The sequence below is a fragment of the Protomyctophum parallelum genome (genome assembly GCF_964188405.1).
Source record: "Protomyctophum parallelum genome assembly, chromosome: 15".
Lineage (NCBI taxonomy): Eukaryota > Metazoa > Chordata > Actinopteri > Myctophiformes > Myctophidae > Protomyctophum > Protomyctophum parallelum.
Window position 1 is genome coordinate 37,708,270 of NC_139710.1, and position 22,326 is coordinate 37,730,595.

General features: G+C 44.2%; 2 protein-coding genes across 2 annotated transcripts; one reads left to right on the forward strand and one right to left on the reverse strand.

Moving 5' to 3' along the window:
• Positions 1-6,587: 6,587 nt before the first annotated feature.
• Positions 6,588-15,351, reverse strand: LOC310872274 (uncharacterized protein). Its single transcript, XM_083784037.1, has 8 exons — positions 15,260-15,351; positions 11,760-12,402; positions 11,293-11,419; positions 10,707-10,869; positions 10,224-10,367; positions 9,544-10,041; positions 8,592-9,179; positions 6,588-8,144 (listed from the first exon to the last, which is right to left on the reverse strand). Exons 1-8 carry the CDS (start codon positions 15,320-15,322, stop codon positions 6,843-6,845), a joined length of 3,528 nt encoding a protein of 1,175 aa, XP_083640163.1. The 5' UTR covers positions 15,323-15,351; the 3' UTR covers positions 6,588-6,842.
• A 1,543-nt stretch (positions 15,352-16,894) lies between these two features.
• On the forward strand, positions 16,895-22,239 carry ppp1cc (protein phosphatase 1, catalytic subunit, gamma isozyme). The gene is made up of 7 exons (XM_083783296.1): positions 16,895-17,342; positions 17,880-18,011; positions 18,521-18,751; positions 19,319-19,423; positions 19,736-19,959; positions 20,538-20,672; positions 21,561-22,239. Exons 1-7 carry the CDS (start codon positions 17,288-17,290, stop codon positions 21,648-21,650), a joined length of 972 nt encoding a protein of 323 aa, XP_083639422.1. The 5' UTR covers positions 16,895-17,287; the 3' UTR covers positions 21,651-22,239.
• The last annotated feature ends 87 nt before the right edge of the window (positions 22,240-22,326 follow it).

The following is a 22,326-nucleotide window of genomic DNA, read 5'->3' on the forward strand; positions in this document are numbered from 1 at the left end:
AGTTCTTTAGCATACTTTTACCAATGAATTAGCCTATACACAGACAGCGACTGATCAGCCTATTTTGGACGATATGGGTCTTTTCTCGAGTCAGTGTGTAGTCTCACTAGTCTGTGGTTAGGTCTCTTTGGTGAATTCTTGATCAGTGTTATTATGTCACGCCTCAAGATCAACTACAAAAGAAACCCGATTAGCACTTTTTAACACCTCTTGGACGGCCGGTGTCTCTCAAGACAGACTGTTGCCTGAGGAACAACAGGGGAGGCGCTGTTTTCCCGAATATTTGACGATGGGATTCTCAGATTGCCGGCGGAGAGGTCCAAAATGTTCGGAATTCCCAGAAAATATGTAATGTAAATGTAAAATGTCCACGAAAATCTTCATGGGGGCCGAAAGGGGCCCTAGGATTCTTCATGGGGGCCATGGCCCCGTGGCCCCCACAGACTCTACGTCGCTGGACTCATGTATACTGCTTCGGATGTAAATTCATTCTGCAGCAGGTGGGGAAAAAAATACGGTAAACATAATAGGCCTATGTATGTCCGTCCCTATCCAAGCAGCAGCCTCAAAACTACTGCGGAATGAAATGATGGGATTTCAAAGTGTCGTCTTTCGTCTGAAAGTCACAATGAATGAACTGCCTATATTTTATGTGTCCAACAGATGGCGTAGTTTCACGTGAATTAACATGTATCATGTCTTCTATCACTTCTCCATATAAACACTCATTCGGAATGACCATTTCCCATGTAAACTCGCGGCAAAAAACGGATGTATTTTATTCTGAAGTATTTATTCATGTAAACGTAGGCACTGTTTGCTTTCTCACAGTGTAATATTTGTGTAGTGTGTGTGTGTGTGTGTGTGTGTGTGTGTGTGTGTGTGTGTGTGTGTGTGTGTGTGTGTGTGTGTGTGTGCGTGTGTGTGTGTGTGTGTGTGTATGGACAAGTGCCAACACTGTGCACACACTCAAAAGGATGAGGAAGGCTTCATTGAGTGAGCATAAACAACACAGTGAGCATACAGTAGCAACACAGCATTTAACTACCTGAACTCCAAAGTGGGGTCCGGGGACCCCTAGGGGTCCTTGAGGGAGTTCCAGGGGGTCCCCAGCTAAATGATAATTAGGAACCAAATGGACCCTTCTGGGTCTGTAACTCAGGGTTCCATTTGTACACTCTCAGAGTGAAATATATTTTGTCTTTACAATATACATTGCGGTCCCAGAGATAGAAATTGGGTACCGTAGCCTAATTCAGGTCAAACTGAGGGTCCTTGAAATGAAAATGGTTGAAAACCACTGCTAGAGCCGTAAAATATGGCTGTCCTTGGCCTATATTTTCTAATGGCGGTCCGCGGGCTAATGAGCCCGTGGACCGACCCCCCCACACACACACACACGCCCGCGGACCGACCCCCCCCCCCCCACACACACACACACACACACACAAACTCACACCTTCGCATCTAGCATACAAAATCGATGCATGCTATGCATGTATATTCACCAAGATACTGAATACATTACTCGTACTGACTTGCAGCATGATGAAATTGAAACTGTGTGGGTTGAATTAATTTTCAAAAATGCTAAATCAGTATTAGTGGGCACCGTCTATAGACCCCCTGATCAGAATGAGTTCTATGATATACTTGAGGGGTGCTTAGCTGGGGAGGAATGTGTAGAGAAGATCCTGATTGGCGACTACAATACGGATATGCGTCATAAGGAAGCTCCTGTGTTCAAGTCATTTAGTCGGTTTTGTGATCTGCATAGTAGGCCTATCAGTCAGCTAATTACCCAACCCACAAGAGTGTGTGATTCTTCTCAAACTGTCATTGATCTCATTCTGACCTCGGACAAATCCAGAATCTCAAAGAAAGGGGTTATTGTATGTGGGCTCAGTGATCATTTTATGATTTTCTGTACCCGCAAAATACAAAAACTAAAGTTTGACTGTCACAAAACAGTCATATCTAGGGACCTCAAAACCTACTCTAGTGAGGCCTTTAACCTTGAACTGGAGAATCTGGATTGGTCCGATGTGCTCAGGAGCTCACTAGTCGAAGAAGCATGGCTTGGCTTTAAAACCAAATTTACATCAGTACTAAACATCATGGCTCCTTTGAGAACCGTCAGGGTCAAAACCAGCTCGGAGCCATGGATGAATTCGGACATACTGACTGCAATGAAAGCCAGAGACAACAAATGCTCTGAACTTCTTAAATGCAAGTCCAAACTAGCCAAGTGCAAGCGCTTCGACAGTGATCTCCAAACCAAACTGTGCAACCTAAAAGCCCAGTGTAACAAGCTAAGAAACAGTGTAATTGCCATGACCAAATCAGCCAAATGTAACTTTATCAATGATAAAGCCGAGGAAATAAAAAACAATCCTCGGGAGCTATGGAAGTTACTAAACAATCAACTAGGCTGTGGTCGGAAACTAAAAACCAGGTTTACTAACATAAACATCAAATCGAATAACACCCTCATCACTGACAAACTCGATGTAGCCAACCACTTGAACATCTTCTTTACAAACATTGCAACAAATCTGGTTAGCAAACTGCCCTCCCACTCTGGGCGTTTTGGTGTAGAGCACATCAAAGCCTTCTACAAAAACCTTGGTGTTTGTAAAGATGATTTTAAAATGACAATGGTAACAACCGAGGAGGTACTTAAAAAACTGAGTGCCCTCCAACCCCACAAGGCCACTGGCCATGACAATATTCCCTCCAAATTTCTCAGAGACTCAGCCTTTTCCATAGCTCCAGTCATCACCCACATAGTTAACCTCTCCATCAAACAGGGACAGGTCCCCCAAGATTTTAAACTGGCCAAAGTAACCCCCTTGTACAAAAAAGGGAGTAAATTAGAACCCGGCAACTACCGCCCTATTTCTATTCTAAGCTCCATCTCGAAAGTGACGGAAAAAATAGTCTATGAACAGGTTGAAAAGTATCTTGCCTCTAATAAATTGCTGTACGAGTTCCAATCTGGTTTCAGAACATCCCACTCCACTGACACATGCCTCCTCTATTTGAGCGATCACATCAAACACGAGGTGGATGCTGGAAAATACTGCGGCATGGTCATGCTGGACCTCCAAAAGGCTTTTGACACCGTGAACCACTCCATACTGGTTAACAAGCTTAAAGCTATTGGTTTTGATAGCACATCAGTGAGCTGGATGCAATCCTACCTGGAGGGGAGAGAATAGATGGTGGAGGTGAACGGAACACTGTCCCCTCCCCTCCCAGTGAGCTGTGGCGTCCCACAAGGAAGCAAACTAGGGCCTTTACTGTTCCTAATTTATGTTAACGACATGACTTCAGCTTGTGACTGCAACTTGTTCCTGTTCGCAGATGACTCAGCACTGCTGGTCTCGGACAGGAACAAACTGCAGGTTGAAAAGACCCTCAGCTCTGAACTCGGTAGAATCTGCACCTGGCTCGCTGATAACAAACTATCCTTACACCTGGAAAAAACTGAATCCATCCTCTTCGGATCAAATAGTAAACTCAGCAAGGCAGATGGCTTCTTGGTTAGAGTGGGTGACAATATTATCACACGAAAAGATGAAATTACCTACCTAGGTTCCATCCTGGAGGCCAATCTTTCCGGTGATAAGATGGCCACCAACGTAATCAAAAACGTCAATCAAAGAACAAGATTCCTTTACAGGATCTCCTCACTGGTCAGCAAAAACACCTTGAAGACCTTAACAGGAGCCCTCGTACAAGGTTTCTTTGACTATGCATCCACCCCTTGGTACCACAGCACCTCAAAGGCCCTTAAAACAAGGCTCCAGACCTCCCAAAACAAACTGGTCAGGCTCCTACTTGGCCTCACCCCCCGAACCCACCTCACCCCTGCCCACTTTGACAGGCTGGGATGGCTTAGGGTCGACGACAGAGTACAGCATCTTGCAATGGGTCTGGTCCACAAGATTCGATACACCACCAAGATACCCATGTCTAAATACTTCCTTAATGTAAACGAAGTCCACACCCACAACACCAGAGGGAGTGCAACAAACCATGTACAACCCAGATTCGGCACAAACAAGGGACTAAATTATTTTCGCTCCTATGCCACCAAAATGTGGAACGCCCTACCAACAGTCATTAAGACATGTGAATCCCTTGACTCCTTCAAAACCGCTCTCAAAGGGCACCTACGGATGGCTGCAATTCGAAACTGGCCTCTGTAAAATCTGAATCCCCCCCACCCCCCCCCCCCCCATTTTCCCTCACTGTATATTGTATCTTTTCCCTTTTTTGCTTCCCATATGATGAATTCCTGTTCTGTACTTTAGCTACATAGAAATGTCTATTTGTATGTCTCTAAATGTCTGTATGTCTTTAAATGTTTTGATGAATTGAACAATGTGGACCCTGTTGTAAACAAGTGTAATGCTTAATTGGGTCGTCCACTCACAGTTGACAGTCTTTGTATTGAGTTTGTGCTTAAAATGTACTGTAAATTCTACAAACTGTTAATAAATATTTCAATCAATCAATCAATCAGATGTAAACAAAGGGTAAGTGTCAATGCATTTCCAATGGAAGTCACATGGTTTGACACAACATTTGTTGTATGGCTTTCGGCTGTGTTTCGACTGCCCCCCCCCCCCCTCATACAACAAAAATGTTGTGTCAAACCATGTGACTCCCATTGGAAATGAATTGAGAGCTTGCATCAGTCAATAAGTCTCATACAACAAGCATACATCAATCTGTTGCGAAGGTGTGAGTCAGGCCATAGAGTGAAAATCCAGGGCCCTGCTTTGACAGTAAGATAATCGAGAGGTCTGCTTTGGAAAACCACTCGACCCCTTCCGGACGGAGCAGGCAGCACGTACGCCGACTCAATTCAATTCAATTCAAAGGGCTTTATTGGCATGAGAAAACATACGTTTACATTGCCAAAGCAGAAAGAACAATACAACAATACAGCAATACAATCAATACAAAAATGATGTACATTTGAAGATCAGAATCTTCAATAGATCAAATTCTATGTACCCAGGTCACTCGATGCAGGTATAGTGCAGGAATATACACAATGATTAGTCTTTAGGGTGGTTGTGTTCCATTTGATATCCTTCTCCTATCACAGCAACTCACAAATCTTGCTGCTGTGTTTGCACATTGTTGTACTTCGCCCAGCAGATATGGGATTTTTTTGTCATTGGTCATGTTTTCAAAATCTCTGTGTGTGGTTGTAATCAGTGGGAAGTATGTGTCTCTGATGTCTTGGTACAATGGACAGATGGTTAGGAAGTGTAGCTCGGTTTCCACTTCATTTTGTGTGCAGTGGGTGCATAGTCTGTCTTCTCTCGGGATACACGTCTGCCTATGACAGCCTTTCTCGATCGCGAGACTGTGCTCACTGAGTCTGTACCTAGTTAAGATTTTTCTTTGTTTTGGGTCGGTCACGGTGCTCAGGTATTCTGCCACTGTGTATTCTCTGTTTAGGGCCAGATAGCATTCTAGTTTACTCTGCTTTTGTGTTGCTTCTTTCCAATGTGTCTCACTGTGTCACTGTGTGACTCACTGTGCCGAGACGAGACACTGCTGCTGAGCTGGAGAGCACCAAACAGGCTCTGCAGTATAAGCAGAGGAGAGGTCAAGAACACTGGAGGAGGAGGAGCAGCATGCTGCATGGCTGGGGAGAGTCACTCGTCGGGTGAAAAGACGAGATGGGCTGCCACAAATTCAGAAGAAAGAAGATGATGCCAGGAAGATGAGGAGGGAGCATGGCTTGGCCAAATGTGAAGTCGGAGGAGACGTGAAAGGTCTCAAAGCATTATATTCACTTTACTTAACCCATTTAGACCTGAGCTCGAGTCTACTAAATATCTTCTAAGTCATTCATCATTCATCATCATCATAACCCTAATGACAGTTTTCTGAAAAACCTCATGTTTCTATATCAGTGGTTCTCAATATTTCATGTCAAGGGCGCCCCAAAAATATCTGTAATTGGCCGCCGACCCCCATCTGAAAATATGTTGTTATTTTAGTTAAAAGCTGTTCGCTCTCGGTGCCGTGCTATGAGCTTGTAGATCATAAGTATAACATAATGCTTGAAACACCAACAGGGGCAACTTCCCGCCCAGAATGGGTTAATGCGGGAATGTTCAAATGCCATGTCAGTTACTGAAATGTCTTTGCGATGATAATATTATTTAAATTAAATGTCTGAAGTAGAACATACATACATAGTACAATACATAACATAATTAGCACAGATAATGTGGGGGGAAAAAACACATTTGATTTAGACAACAACACTGATGATAGTGCACTACTGTCAAACAAATATATGAACAGAGTAGAAGTCACCAAAGCCCCCAGAGGGCTCCATTTACGTCACCGTTAAACCCCTTATCCATAAACTTCTTTGCCTTTTTTGGGTTTTTTTACTATTTCGCAAAACATTTTTGAATAGTTAAAATGGCCAGTCTACAAGCTCACAACATGTTAATGTGGATTGGCTAGTTGAACTATTCAAAAATGTTGTTCAAAAGTAAAAAAAATTAAAATAGTCAAAGAAGTTTAGGGATAAGGGGTTTAGCAGTGACGAAAATGGAGCCCTATAGTCTCTTAAATGAAAGACCTGTGAAATACTAGTCTCAAATCTCTCAACGGTCAACAAACATTGATGGTGAGCTAGCTTTGAAAACCTCTTATCAAGTTGTATGGACAAAGCTGCACTTATTTGTTCATTTTTCTTCTTATTTGAGAACAAAAAACAAAGCTTTGTCTCTCTCTCTCTCTCAGCTAAGGGGTGCTCCTTGGCCTGAAGAATGTTGAAGACCCCTGGCTGTAGGTTACTAAATGATAAGCGTGGCAAAGAAATGACAATTTTTTATCATAATTATCAGAGGTATCACAGCAGCGGTCAAATCCGACACCCTGCTCAGCAGCTGGCTGACGGTCAGCTCCTTCTTCTGGTATGCCTTCCAGATGTTGGCCAGCTCGCCCTGCATCAGCCTGCACTGCTGGCGCACCGACTGCTGCTGCAAGGGGAACAGGTTGGCCTCGGTGTGCAGCAGCTGCAAGAGGAGGTACAACTGCAAGTTGCATCGCTGCGTCTCCTGGTGCAGGCCGTTGTGCCAGCCTCTTTCAACAACATAATCGTTTGTCCTGAGGCAGCGTTTGCAGACAAACCGCCGCCCGGGCTTCCACCGGCCGACGATCCAGGCGTCGCGGATGTAGTCGAGTACGGGTCGGAGCCGGCTGTTCTTGCCACTGGCCACGACCTTGTCGAAATCTGCCACGATGTGGTCGGCGGAGACGTACGGGAGGGTGAACATCAGCGCGGTGTAGTCGTGCACCGCTCCCGAGCAGAGGTAGGCCACCGCCAGGCCGAGCTGCTGGACCTGATGCCACAGGGCCGGGGTCAAATGGACGTTGTTGCAGCCCCGGACGACGGCGTCAGGCAACAGTTTGGCTGCCGCTTGCCAGTTGGCTCTCGTCACCAGGTGCACCTTCTCGAGGCCGGGCGCCAGGTTCTTCATGGCCTGGAACACGGCGACGTAGTCCCGCTTCCTCCTCGACGACATCAGGACAAACGTCAGAGGGACCTGCGTCACGCTGCGGCCCTCGTCGTCCCAGAGGAAAGCGTGGAAGCTGAAAAGCTGCTGGAAGGGCTGGTTCACCGCATTGAATGTGCCGCCCAAGAAGAGCTGCCTTACGCACTTGAGCAGCTCCAGTTGTTTAGGCGTGGCGAAGATGAGGTTTCGAGCCCCGTCCTTGCTGATGTCCTGCTGGAGGAATCCATCCGGTACGTGATCCTTGTCCAGCACAAAGTCCACGGAGGAGGAGGGGTCCGCAGGCAGACCTTTCTGCCCCCGGTGGTTGGACGACCCAGTCTCCTCTTCCTGTAAGCCAGCAGCCGACTGCCGGCACCGACTCAGGTCCCTGTCACGTACAAAGTCCACCAAGGTGGGGCCTGCAGCCCGATATTTCTTTCGCTGGTAGTTGGCACACCTTGCCAGGCTGGCAGGGTTGAGACGAATACTGGCTGGCATGTCCACGGCCAGCTCCTCCGACATCACCTCCTTCACTATGCTGGCAGCCGACTTATAGAAGTTCGTCTTGGTGAGTCCATATACTTGCTTGGTGAGCTTTACCTAGTAGGAAAGTAAAAAAGGAAAAAAACATATGATCAATGAATGAGACAAAAGAACGAGAGTAAATTCCTGGGTTGACCTAGTTTGAAGTAGATCTAACCTAACCCTAACCCTAACCTCACAGGAAGCCACTGGTGATTTTTAACCGGCAGCACGGATTAGTTTTAACTTTTAACCCACCACACATGTCGGGAGCCATGGGTGATTTTTAACCCGCAGCATGGATGATATTTAACCCGCAGCACGGGTGATTTTTAACCTGCAGCACCGGTGATTTTTAACCAGCAGCACGGGTTGACTAATGCTGACTAATGACTGCAGGACTGATGTTATGTCTAACCAACGTATGCACCCCGGTGAGAGGTCCTGAACTCTTGTGAGAGGGCCACTGTGCGGCCCGAACCTCTAGTTCCCGAAAAGTGTTGAATACAAAAAAACTACTACTACCTTGGTGGCAATGCCAGGCTGTCCAGCATGGCTGTGAGCGATGCGGCCTGGGGTGAACCTGTTCCCACTCTGCTTGACGGTGGCCTTGCAGGAGTTACTGGTGTTGCTGCGGGATCGTATGGAGCAACGCCACACCGTGTGCTTGGCCGATCCGCCACACTTCTTGGTGTAGCTGTATCCGTGGTTGTCGACCAATAGCAGGCCGCCACGCTGCGTGCCGCCTTCCATAATCTCGTAGACCACGTCGTCGCTCGACGACCGCCCGAGGGGGTCTCCGACTCCGCCCGGCGGCTGGGGAACCGGTCCCGGTTGCGGTGGCTCGGGTATTGCCGAGCCAAGAAGGTCCTGCTGCTGCTGAAGGCGCTCCCTGTCCAGACGGGAGGCGGGGCCTGGACAGGGGGCGGGGCCTGCGAGCCGATTCTTCTGCCGCCGGTAGTTGACACGCCTAGACAGGTTGCCAGGTTTGGAACGAATGCTGGATGGCATGTCCACGGCCAGCTCCTCTGCTATCACCTCCTCCACTATTCTAGCAGCTGACTTAAAGGCGTTGGCCTGGGTGAGTCCATTCACTTGTTTGGCGAGCTTGATCTGGCAAAAAAAAAAAATGGTTGGGAACTACACATAAACTAGAAATGTGTTGATTGAATTGAATACATTAGTTTTGGCCTTTTCGATCATGTTGTTACATTTTTGTTTAATCTTTTCAAGTAGCTGCTTCAATACAGGTTTTCCTGTACTCAAGCTGAGGCATTGGTTATACTTTTTTACAGTCTTTGGGCAAACATTCTACCACAAGGCCACTGAGCTGGTTACAAACGTAGGGATGGAGAAAAGACCCTTGGGTTTCTCCCATGATGGTTGTGATCTTTTCTGTTGCAGCTTTTCACACAAGAATGATGAACAGATTATTATCTTTTGTTAGCGAGCACCAAATGAAAAAACGACTACCAACCTTGGTGGCAATGCCAGGCTGTCCAGCGTGGGTGTGTGTCATGCGGCCCCGGGTAAAGGAATCTCTGACCTGCTTGACGGTGGCCTTGCAGGAGGAGTTGCTCCTTCTGCGAGCTCGCACGGAGCAACGCCACACCGTGTGCTTGGACGACCCTCCGTACTTCCTGGTGTAGGAGTACCCGTGGTTGTCAACCAACAGCTGGCCACCGCGCTGTGAGCCTCCCTCCACGAGATCGTAGACGGTCTGGTCAGCAGGAAGGAGAGTACCGGTGTCCCCTTCAACCTTCAGGCGCACGGTATCCGCTGGAATGTGAGAGCTCTCCGTTACCGGCTCATCAGGCAGCCAACTGGCTCGGAGGTCATGGATGGTCTGGTCCGCAGGAGGCTGGATGATGGTGGTGCCGTCCTCAAACTCCACCTCTTCGGACCTCCGTGCCCTCTTCAGTGGTGGTGCAGGTGCCACGGAATCACTGTATCGGCGTGGCTGGCATTGTGTTCTCTATTGAGCACAGTGGAGAGGATTAAAAACTGAACCTATACCTGGAATATCATATGTCACCCCTTTTTATCCAAGCACACACGCCACCCTCACAGAAAGGCATTTAGCATGTTGTTGTAAGTCCCTCTCTGGATAACAGCGTCTGCTATACTTGCCAAAATTGAACAAATATAGTGTCTTACTCTGCCCAGTCTTCTCGTGGGCTCAGTTCTCCAATCAACAGGCTCATTTCCATTCATGTCAGGGTTAGCAGGAATACTGTCCTCTGCCATCACCTCCTCCTTGTAGACATTCGCCTTGGTGAGTGCATGAACCTTGAGCTTCGCCTGGCGAATAAAAAATCAAGCAAAGATTGTGATCAATGATGATGATAGAACGTGTATGAAAATACATTTCTGGGCATGTTAATTTATCACAGAATTACGTAAGACTAAATGTCTGAAATCATTACATAGAGATGTAGTACGGTATATCTGTCAATGTGACAATGATGTGACAAAGAATTAAGAATGTGTACATTAAAAAACACTACACCTGTGCCCGTCAGCCACCGGCCTACTTGGGAACGATGCAAGTTGGGAACCTAATAATCACCCCCCCACCCCACAAAAAAAGAAGTTCTCAAAAAATGAGGACAAAATAAAAGACTATACTAAGTTACTAACCTTGGTGGCAATGCCAGGCTGTCCAGCGTGGGTGTGGCTCATGCGGCCCCGGGTAAAAGAATCCCCGACCTGCTTGACGGTGGCCTTGCAGGAGGAGTTGCACTTGCTGCGAGCTCGCACGGAGCAACGCCACAGCGTGTGTATGGCCGACCCTCCGCTAGGTCTGTCACCAATCACAAATTTAAGTTGACAATTAATCCTCACACAAATAACTGCGATTAACAATTTAATTGTGCTTTTATGCACTGAACATTGGAACTTTACAATTTGTATTTGTTTGCCTTTTAGGCTTCGTAATCGGGGAAGATATGACAAATAACTTACAAAGAAATCACTGACATTTTCTTTTCTTTTTTTCTTTACAAGAATTTTACATACAATAGCAATTGTTGATCTACAAATGTAAATGGAAAGATTGACGATTATGCAAAAATAATTGCGATTATCTCAAACAAATGCGATTAGTCGATTATGCAATAATTGTGACAGGCCTACAATTTAGGCATTTGGCAGACGCTCTTAATCCGGAGCGATTTACAGTAAGCAAGAACAAAAACATGGTAATACATCAAATTACCATGCCTACCTTCCACACTTCGTGGTGTAGGAGTACCCGTGGTTGTCGACCAACAGCTGGCCACCACGCTGTGAGCCTCCCTCCACGATCTCGTACACAGTCTGGTCTTCTACGGCCTTCATGTACTCAGTGTCAGCTGGAATTAAGGGTGGGATCAATTAATCGATATGTCAATGATCGTATCGCATTCCTTGCCCGATAATCGTATCGCATCGTACCCATATCGATACGCCAGGAGATGCTGTGTGACGTGGCTTTAAAACAAACAAACATCAGAATCTGTTTCTGTCTGCCAGTTAAGATATATATGATTAAATATTTTGCATTTATCCATCAAAACATTATTTATTTATTTATTTCCCTTGCTTTTTGCTTAAATGTTATCTGCCAAGTTTTTCAAATTGATTTCAAACTGTCAAAAAATCGGCAATCGGTGGTCTATGACTCTCTATCGTGAGGTTGCAGGCAATACCCACCACTAGATGGAATGTGAGAGCTCTCGGTTACGGGTCCTTGCCAACTTGCTCGGAGGTCATCATGGATGCTCTGGTGGTCTGCAGGGGCCTGGATATCGGTGGTGCCGTCTTCAAACTCCATGATGACGTGCTCTTCGGACTTCCGTGTCCTCTTCCTCCGCGGTGCGTGGGTGTGACAGACACGGCCCCAGATAAGAACGTTCCCGACCTGCTTGACGGTGGCCTTACAGGAGGAGTTGCTCTTGCTGCGAGCTCGCACGGAGCAACGCCACACCGTGTGCTTGGACGACCCTCTGTACTTCCTGGTGTAGGAGTAGCCGTTGTTGTCGACCAACAGCTGGCCACCACGCTGTGAGCCTCCCTCCACGAGCTCGTACACGGTCTGGTCAGCAGGAAGGATAGTACCGGTGTCCCCTTCGACCTTCAGGTACACAGTATCAGCCGGAATATGAGAGGAGCTCTCTGTTACTACTGGCTCATCATCAGGCCTCCAACTGGCTAGGATGTCACTGATGGTCTGGTCTGCCGGATGCTGGATGATGGTGGTGCCATCTTCAAACTCCACCTCTTCGGATCTCTGTGGCCTCTTCTGTGGAGCAGGTGCCACACAATCGCTGTAGCGGCACGGCTGGCAATGTGTTCTCTGTTGATATAAAGCAAAGTGGAGTTGATTCAAAACTGAACCTCAGGAGTATGGGTCCCCTTTTATACAAGCACACTCACCCAGCCCAACAGGAAGGTACACTCTTAGTAATTATCATGCGAAATGATCTTTCTCTGTCTCGAGTAGCCTCTCTGACACAAAAATACTACAGGAGTAACAGCACGAAATATACTGTAAGCCTTGCCTTGGGAACCGATAGTTCTCGAGCCATGTCGCTCATAGTTCAAAGTTTAAACACCAAAGTACAGAAACAATGTAATTAATTAGTAAACAATATCCTGAATTGGTAGGCCTACTATCATTGTCTCCACCAGGCCGAAGGCATGGGGGGAGAGTATGTTTTGCACTCCGTCCGTCCGTCCGTCCGTCCGTCCGTGTGTGTGTGTCCGTCCGTGTGTCCGTGAGCAGCTAATCTCGGCCACCGTTAACCCGGTCCATGCCAAATTTTGCACACACACTCCCTGGATGCCAACGATGAACCTCTGCCCCAAACTTTCCAGAACGGCCTGTTATAGCGCCACCAGGAGGCCGCTTTGTGCAAAACAAGTTTTTGCACAGTACACCTACAGATTTTGTCCAAACATCACGCAAATTGGTACACAGTCTCTCTAGAGCCATTCAACGAAACCGGTCCTTCAGATTTCTCAGACTCCATCCTGATTGGTTAAGATTGGCTTCCAAAGTTCACAGGAGTGCTCTGTTTCAAACAAAATGCTGCAAATCATGAACACATCGCGTGATTTCCGTGAAATTCTGCACCCACATTCCCACTAGGCCGAGGACGAAATGCCACATGAACAATTTCAACTCAGCCTCAAGGTGGCTCTATAACTGGCCGAAAAGTGTTTTTACCTCTAACTGCACGGATCTGTGGATAACTTTGTATGCCAACTCCCTAGAGGCCAAGGAAAAACATTTGCCTGGAATTTTTCACCTCTGCTCTTTATAGCGCCACCAGGAGGCCGACATAAGTAAAACACATTTTCTATTATTACTCCTTCAGATTTTATCCAAATTTCACGCAAATCGGTACACATGATCTCCATAGTCATGTGATCAAGACAGGTTTGTTTGATTTCTCATATTCCATCCTGATTGGCCACGATTGGCTCCTACAGTTTTCAGGAGTAGCCCGCTTTGTACAAATCGCCACAACTCCTCAATGCAGCGTCCGATTGCGATGAAACTGTGCACGCATATTCCCACTAGGCTGAGGAAGAAATCCTGGTGGAGACCTGTGCCCAGAAGGGCACTTTTTCTAGTTGATAGGTATTTTCTATGCATTTTGTATTTTGTGGGTGAATGATCAGTGACTCCTTTGACATTTTAATCTGGTTGCCCTGTGCTCCACTCATATGTAGATATTATTACTTCACACTGTCTCAGCGTCTAGAACCCTGCATGTAACTGACCTTGAAGGCCGGGCGCTCCGTTATCAGCCGTTGCCATGGCCACCTGCCCAGCCTCTGGGCTTTCCCGGACTATACTTGAATTATGAACTACAGGTCATTCCCAAAACTACATATCCCAATGCATTGTTAAGATGTTCCTCTGTATTGCCACGTCTATTTTGTACCATTCTCCATTTTGTATTGAAACCGTATAAATACCCAATGCCATTTTGGGAACGGCTTGGAGAGACCACGTTGGCTATTTACTAGCCCTGGAACATGTCTCTCGTATTCATACGAGAGTCATGACGAAACTTCACCCTGGTTTTTGCGAACGCTACATTTACAAATAATTAAAATATATAAACATTCGCATTTCAAATATAAAGTACTCACAAAGTGTCCCACGGGTGTTAGTTAGTAGCAGCGCCAGCGATTAGAATGTCTGCATCCCGCGTTGTTTAATAAAAAGCATTTTTATCCGAGGTGTTATTTTGCCATTGGCTTTCAACTACGCGCCCCTATCGGCCGGGAGGAGGGTGGCACTCGGTGTGTTCGATATAGGTAGGCTGACCGCCCTGCCAATACAGACTAATAGGCGAGTGCGCTCCCGGTGTGCAACTGTGGATTTCCCAAACGAACCCCGTTTGAAAAAAGTAGCCGGGGAGCTCGGACAAAAATGCTTTTTATTAAACAACGCGGGACGCAGCAATTCTAATCGCTGGCGCTGCTACTAACTAACACCCGTGGGACACTTTGTGAGTACTTTATATTTGAAATGCGAATGTTTATATATACGGAAATCTTGTAAATGCAGCGAGCGCAAAAAACAGGGCAAAGTTACTGCATGACTGTCATGATAATCATCATGGCAGTCATGTTCCAGGGCTAGCTATTTACTTAAAGTATCCTGGTAAAAGCTAAAGCTAAGTGTATATTGTAATTTGATTACTTCTAAAAAGGTATTTTGAGAGTTCCGGTGTTTCGGTGCTCTCAGCTCTGCTGTCGAAGCTATTTATAGTAACTAATTTTAATACAGTCCTCAGTAAAACATATGGTGGAAATATATCTATCAATTCACATACTCAACTTTGTATCATTATCTAGCTGACCATTTAATTGCACACAATAATTTGATCACTTTGGAAAGAAATTAACTATAACATAACATAATATATATATATATATATATATATATATATATATATATATATATATATATATACACACACACACACACACACACACACACACACACACACACACACACACACAGTAGGGGGCGTCACCATCTGGTAGTGGTGGCAGTGGCACTGGTGTATGAAAAACTGCATTCGGAGTTTATTACGAAATCTGATCATGCACTTAATCTGTAAATTGATCTGGGTGCTATATGAGCGTCTGCTGCCAAATGCAACATGTAAAATATATAGCTTAAATCTTACCCTGCCCAGTTTTCTCACGGGCTCAGTTGTCCCATCGACATCAGGCCCAGTTTCATCCTCCATGGCCCACTTCTCCTGGCACCGTAATGTCACGCGCCTCAGGCCGGGGCAATTGGACACAGAATCTGACCGTTATAACTATATATACTATTATAAAACTATAAATTTGCGTGGATGCACAGCAGACAGTCAGCAATCAACCGTGAATTGTTGCCATTAGCATCCAAAGTGAGCTAAACCAGGCTCCTTTAGTTTGGATTGGAGACACTGGTTATGCCTGATTTATGATCCGCCGTACGGCGGCGTCGCGTGGCCGAAAATAGCCGATCTCCAAGCTCACACCTCGTCACATCCGCGACGCTGTGTGAGCTTGGAGATCTGCTATTATCGACTCTCGTACGGCGAAACATGAACCGGGTTTCCTCTCTCTACGCGAGATTACGGTCGAGGTACAGTGTTGCCGTGTCCGCTTATTATAAGCGACTTCGGGCTTGTTTTTATTGTAAAGTTGCTTGTAAATATTTGTAGTTTTTTCCGGCTTGTGTCCTTTAAACCAGGGTTTCATTTCCCAAATTAATATATATTTGTCTGCGGACCGAACCCCCATCTGAAAACATGCCAGAGACCCCCCAGGGGCCAGGGCCAATGATACAAGATTTGTGTTGATGATCTTTAAATGATTAAAGATTTTTTTTTCTGAAAGTATTTTTGAAAATATTTTAAAATAGCCTCTATGTATTTACATGTTTAAAATGCAGAAATGCTCGCTTCCTTTGGGCTTGTTTTCATTAGACCTGGCAGTGGTTGCGAATATACATAGCTATACAATTTATACAAGGACACGGTAAATGACCCAAAACGACAGACTTCCCAGGGAAGACAGACTACGCACCCACTGCACACAAAATGTGGTGGAAACAGAGCTACACTTTCTAACCACCTGCCCACTATACAAATACATCACAGACGTCAGACGAGGCGTTCCAAAATGTGGAACCCCCTTACCAACAGTCATTAAGACATGCGAATCCCTTGACTCTGACTTGACTCCCTTGAAACTGGCCCCCGTAAAAAAATCTGAAAAACTCCCATACCATTTGGGAGAAATTCAATGTGCAAACACTCACAGAAGCAAGATTTGTGAACTGTTGCGACAAAAGAAGATTACAACCACCCTAAGGACTACTATCTGTACCAAGTAGACCGCTGGACCTTGCACTGTATGTACACAGAGCTGCTATATCTTTAAATCTGAGTTTTCCTGTATGCTATTTAAATAGTGACTGCAAAAGTGACTGCAAAAAAGAACGCTGCTATTTGTTTCAAAAAAGCTTTATACCCTATAATAACACACACATATATATATATATATATATATATATAACATGTATAACATAACGATGCAATGTGACATAGCTCTGTCTACACAATGCTGTACCCTCCTCCAACTGTATATACTTTCCCCATTTTCAACTGTTTTTATTATATTTTTATATCTGTATTTATTATGTTTCTCATGCCAATAAAGCTCCTTTGAATTGAATTTAATTGAATTGGTTGCTTGTTTCTCTCACCCCAATCTGGCAACAGTGTGGGCACAGAGAGGTGTGGTTTAGGAAAAAACAGAAAAACGAAAGGAAGGACATGATCATTCGTCGAATCGTCGCACAGTGAGCTAACGGCTAAAGTACCGCCGTGTGTGTGCCCGTTTTATTTATTTATTTTTTTTATCCGGATTTGTGAACGAATTTAACGCTCATATCACATGTAGAATTACAAGTACAAGCCGAGATGTCGATGTAGGTTAAAATAATATCGTTGGGGAAAACGGTCAAGGAGTTTAAGAGGAAAAACAGGGTCACGTCGTCGTCATCATCATCATCATCCCCCCTCCTCAACCCAAACCAGAACAATTCACCGGACTAGAGCTAACACCGCTGGGTCGTCAATGCTAATCTAAGCTAGCTGGCTAGCTCACCCCCCAAACTCAACATATTCTAGTTTTATTGCTCACAACAAGACGCCACGATGGCCGACGTTGACAAACTCAACATAGACAGCATCATCCAGCGTCTTTTAGAAGGTAATGATTTGAAATCCGCCGTTTAAAAAAAAATGTTGAATGCTTATTTTTTTGTTTTTTTTACCCGCATGCTAATTGTTAGCCGGCGGCGTTAGCCTGTATTTGTCAACACCACTTGAGACTGGGAGCTAACTACTAGCAAAGCCATGCTCTGCCATTAATGTTGGCAAAGGTTATGATATCATATGGCATCTTTATTTGGTGGTGTTGCGGTGAAAACCCTTACATATGATTGCATCTTTCGCTGTCATTATGAGAGGACACTGATGTTAAACAGGTCTTTAATAGTGCTTTTTCTGGTTTTATCCTCTTAGCAGATTTTGTAGTGACCTGTACTTTCCTTGAACTGTACCCATTCTACAAACTGTTAAAACCATTGTATATCAATCAATGACATACTGGAAAACATCCTGCTGCTGTTTGTCAATTACTCAGGGCGAAATAAAAATTACTAAAGCATACAGCTTGGTCAGTGAAATGTATGTATACCGGCGTAATTATCGTTACTGACCACTTTATTGTTCCATATTTTCACAGTCAGAGGTGCCAAGCCTGGAAAGAATGTCCAACTACAGGAGAATGAAATTCGTGGATTGTGTCTCAAATCAAGGGAGATCTTTCTCAGTCAGCCCATACTCCTGGAGCTCGAAGCTCCACTCAAAATCTGTGGTAAGTGTTGATTACTCACCATACTAAATAAATGCCAGGGTGGTGAAATGACCACACTGATGCTGGATAATTCTTGCAGTGACTGGGATGCTTGTCCAGACATTTTTGGAGGGAAATGAATCATTCAGTCATGTTGGTGTGATGGAAATGGACACTGGTGAATTTTGTGGTAACCGGAACAGTGGGACCTGAGAACATTGCAGTGCCAACCATTATTTAAAATATTTCATCTTATATCTACATTTATTTGACAAATTAGGGGATATATATATATATATATAATTTGTATTGCCACAAAACTTGCGGTCGCAGATTTGACAGTACTTTTGGCAATAAACAAGCGTACATTTACTTATTTTTTTACATTTTGGAACCACAAGGTTTAGGTGCCCACACTGGACTGATCTTTTTTAAACCACCGTGGCTACTGGCTAGACAATAAACGTTTTTTTGTGTAAGTTGGAACTAACTAACTGATCTGATGCATTTGTTTTTCTGCTGTCCTGTAGGTGACATTCATGGGCAGTACTATGATTTGCTGAGGCTTTTCGAGTATGGGGGCTTCCCTCCAGAGAGCAACTACCTATTCCTGGGAGATTACGTGGACAGAGGGAAGCAGTCCCTGGAGACTATCTGCCTGCTGCTGGCATACAAAATCAAATACCCTGAAAACTTCTTCTTGCTGAGGGGAAACCACGAGTGCGCCTCAATTAACAGAATATATGGCTTCTATGACGAGTGTGAGTATTGCGTAACAGTTGTCAGGATTCACGTATATGTTTTGGCTTAAAAATACTGACTAGATTTTTCAAAAAATACCAGGCCTACAAGCTTGGTGCCGCGCTACGATGAGCTTGTAGATTTGCTATTTTTCAATATATAAAGTATAATATAATGCTTGAAACACCAAAAGGGGTTCCTGCCCAGAATGGGTTAAATAGATGCTAGGTATTCACTCTTATTTTTGTACCATTAACTGTTAAAGGTATATTCAGTGATTTCACTCAAAAAACCTTAGGTTTCGTTTTTGGCTGTGGGACCCAGCCTTTCGTCCAATCAGGATAGAGAGTCAAAAACGAAACCTAAGGTTTTTTGACCCCCAGGGGTTAACTGGGGACAGGGAGGAACTCCTTATATGGCCAGCACACTCTATAGTAGGGAGGATTATCACAACAAAACAAAAAAATAAGTGATATTTGAATTAAGTGAAATCACTGAATATACCTTTAAGGGCAGGTCGGGTTTATTGTTTATTCCCGGCTTTCCTGATGTGGACTGCAGTTAAAAACTTTTTTTTTATCTTCTAGGTAAAAGAAGATACAACATCAAGCTCTGGAAAACATTCACAGATTGTTTTAACTGCCTCCCTATTGCTGCCATTGTTGATGAGAAAATATTTTGCTGCCACGGAGGTAGGTTTAAGTTCATAGTACCTTTTTATGTCAATTTTTATTATTATACTTAAACACTTTAACCCTGTGCTGCACCATTCACCACACCATTACTATTCATTAAATGTGAATGAGCTGCACGTGTTGTCCAAAGTCTATCCCTTCCATTGACGTCAGCCTCAGTTTGACATTGAGTATTGCTGACTATTGCTGTCTTTGCTTGCTGTTCATCCTCTGATTAGTGCTGCTGTCAGATTACTGACCTTGGTGGTAGTGTTGTGCGTGTTTGTTTATACTGTACTGTACTCTATGTGTTTTTCTTTATTTGCACAGGACTGTCACCAGACCTTCAGTCCATGGAGCAGATCAGACGCGTCATGCGCCCCACCGACGTACCCGACCAGGGTCTCCTCTGTGACCTGCTCTGGTCCGATCCGGACAAGGACGTCCTTGGCTGGGGGGAGAACGACAGGGGCGTATCGTTTACCTTCGGCTCAGAGGTGGTGGCCAAGTTCCTGCACAAGCATGACCTCGATTTGATCTGCCGCGCACATCAGGTAATCAAAAATAATACATTTTATATATTTTTTTCATGGGTGATCACACAGCCTTTGCATTTCACCCTAAAATGATATTGTAAAGTGGGTTTGGTATTATTAAATCAGTTGAATCATCAAAACTGTTCAAGGCATTGTGCCTTTTTTTGCAGAACACGTTTTGACAAATTGATAATAGAAGAGTTCATTCACTGTACACACGTCATGCAGATACAACAGCAGAGATTAAAATAGGGTGCATTTTGCATTCCAAAACGCAGTTTATAGTTAAGGGACGCAATAAAACAACGACCTCTGCATCCACAGGATGTGTTTGGATCATCCCATGTACAGTGCACGCCTGCACAGGATAGACTCTTAAAATGATTTTCATCCTCAGTTGACCTGAAATAAAGGACTAAAAATACTGACTGAAATAATTTATACAAATTAAACATTTATGCAATCTCGGACAGCTATGCCTCTGTTTGTAATTGAGTGGATTTTTATTTGAGGCTAGGTGCCATTCATATATTGTTTTAATACATGAAACTGGTTATAAACCCCCTTCCAACTTTTGTTTGCTTCTGAATTTTCAGGTTGTTGAGGATGGCTATGAATTCTTTGCAAAAAGGCAGCTTGTGACTTTGTTCTCGGCGCCTAATTATTGTGGGGAGTTTGACAATGCAGGTGCCATGATGAGTGTGGATGAGACCCTCATGTGCTCTTTTCAGGTGAGAAGATAAGTGTGTAGTATATATTTTACAGTGCAATATAATTATAAAATATTATTCAAATCAATGTAAAGCGCCCAAGAACAGTGAGCAGCTGTTTAGGGTGTGAGATTCTACTCAACTGTTTTCCTAGGATGGCAGGACCGATCTTCAGAGGAAAGACGCAATTGGTGCTAAAATAGTTTGTGACTTTATTCAATGTCATAACTCAACAGAATATGCAAAATTACGCTGCATGCTCCAGATATGATTTGTTGGCGTTCACATTTAAACCGAGGTAGCTTCTCGCCCTCAGGCGTCTTACTGTTAGAAGTAGTTTAAAAGCTGCTAGCATCCATGTCCATGTGGGAATATGTTGGGCGAACCGAATGACATCCTCTCAGGATGCAGAATAGATGTGTGTGTGCTCTTGCTCCATTGACTTGATTAGATTTATATCTGTGCTGATCCCTAGAATCCACAGTCAGTCTATATTTGGTTTCCCTGTATTAACCCATTTTGAGCGGGAACCCCTTATGGTGGTTACATACGTTATAATTTAGCTATTGAAAAATAGCAGATCTACAAGCTTGCTATTTTTTTTAAATCGTGAAAATATTTATTTCAGAAAACTGGAGGATTTAGATGATTTATTTTTTATTTTGAGGTCAGGCCTAAATGGATTAATGAAAACCTAACGAGCAGAGTCAGGGATTTCCAGTTCCAACGGTTAAGATTTAATTTACTGCGTCCCCTACAGAACATTTATTTTTGACACGATACTGCTAAACGGCACACTGAACGTTTATATGAGTCATAGTTACAATGAGTGGATTTTAGATACTTTTCCTGCTTTTATTGACTACTGATTTAGATGTTTGCTGAATATTCTTTTCACGGTTCTTTAAGATTTTAAAGCCAGCTGAGAAGAAGAAGCCCAACGGAAGCCGTCCTGTGACACCACCTCGCAACATGGTGACCAAGCAAGCCAAGAAATGAGGTGGCTGTGTCGTGGCTATGGTGTTCCCAATCCCCCTCCCTCCCTGTTCTGCTTTTGTCTCTTGCATTTGAAGGATTGCTTATTCTTCATGCTGCCAATACAGAAAAGATATACACTCCTACCCGATGAAAGCAAATAATTTTGTTGTTTTTGTCCACATGGGTAAATTGATATGTCACCATGAAAACCTCAGGTGTTTTGCACTCCATTTTTGCAACTAAGTCTTTGCCACATGACTGTTCAATCAGGAAAAATGTAACAATATGGCTAATTATGCACAGGAATGCCTTGTTTATAGCTGTGCACAATTTTTCTTTTACAATTTTGTTCACGTCTCCATTTCAGTTGTCACATTTTGTTTGTCACCGTCAATAACGGATATTAATGGTTATGGAACAACTGTGGAATAATATGTGAAACACCTGTTTTTTTTTCTTTTTTTTTCTGTGCAATTTTATTTATCATATTGCATTGACCGCACTGCATCATCACATTTTTAAACTGAGTCTTGTGCTAAGTTAAACGAATAAAGAAAGCATTCTTGTAATGTTAATCTTTCTAATAAACTTTGAGCGTATTTTAGGGGAACATTTGTATTTCATTTCTATTTATTTTACACTGCAACGTGAGTTCTTTACCGTTTTGTTTTTAGGCTAAAATGTCTACAATCAGTCT

Bases quoted from the DNA above. Each gene is read 5' to 3' on its own strand.
- LOC310872274 (XM_083784037.1), bottom strand. From the start codon at position 15,322: ATGGAGGATGAAACTGGGCCTGATGTCGATGGGACAACTGAGCCCGTG. The intron at 12,403-15,259 runs GTAAGATTTAAG...TTATATCAACAG, and splicing joins CCGTGAGAAAACTGGGCAGG to AGAACACATTGCCAGCCGTG. The intron at 10,368-10,706 runs GTTAGTAACTTA...TTTATTCGCCAG, and splicing joins AGCCTGGCATTGCCACCAAG to GCGAAGCTCAAGGTTCATGC.
- ppp1cc (XM_083783296.1), top strand. From the start codon at position 17,288: ATGGCCGACGTTGACAAACTCAACATAGACAGCATCATCCAGCGTCTT. The intron at 17,343-17,879 runs GTAATGATTTGA...ATATTTTCACAG, and splicing joins CATCCAGCGTCTTTTAGAAG to TCAGAGGTGCCAAGCCTGGA. The intron at 20,673-21,560 runs GTGAGAAGATAA...CGGTTCTTTAAG, and splicing joins CCCTCATGTGCTCTTTTCAG to ATTTTAAAGCCAGCTGAGAA.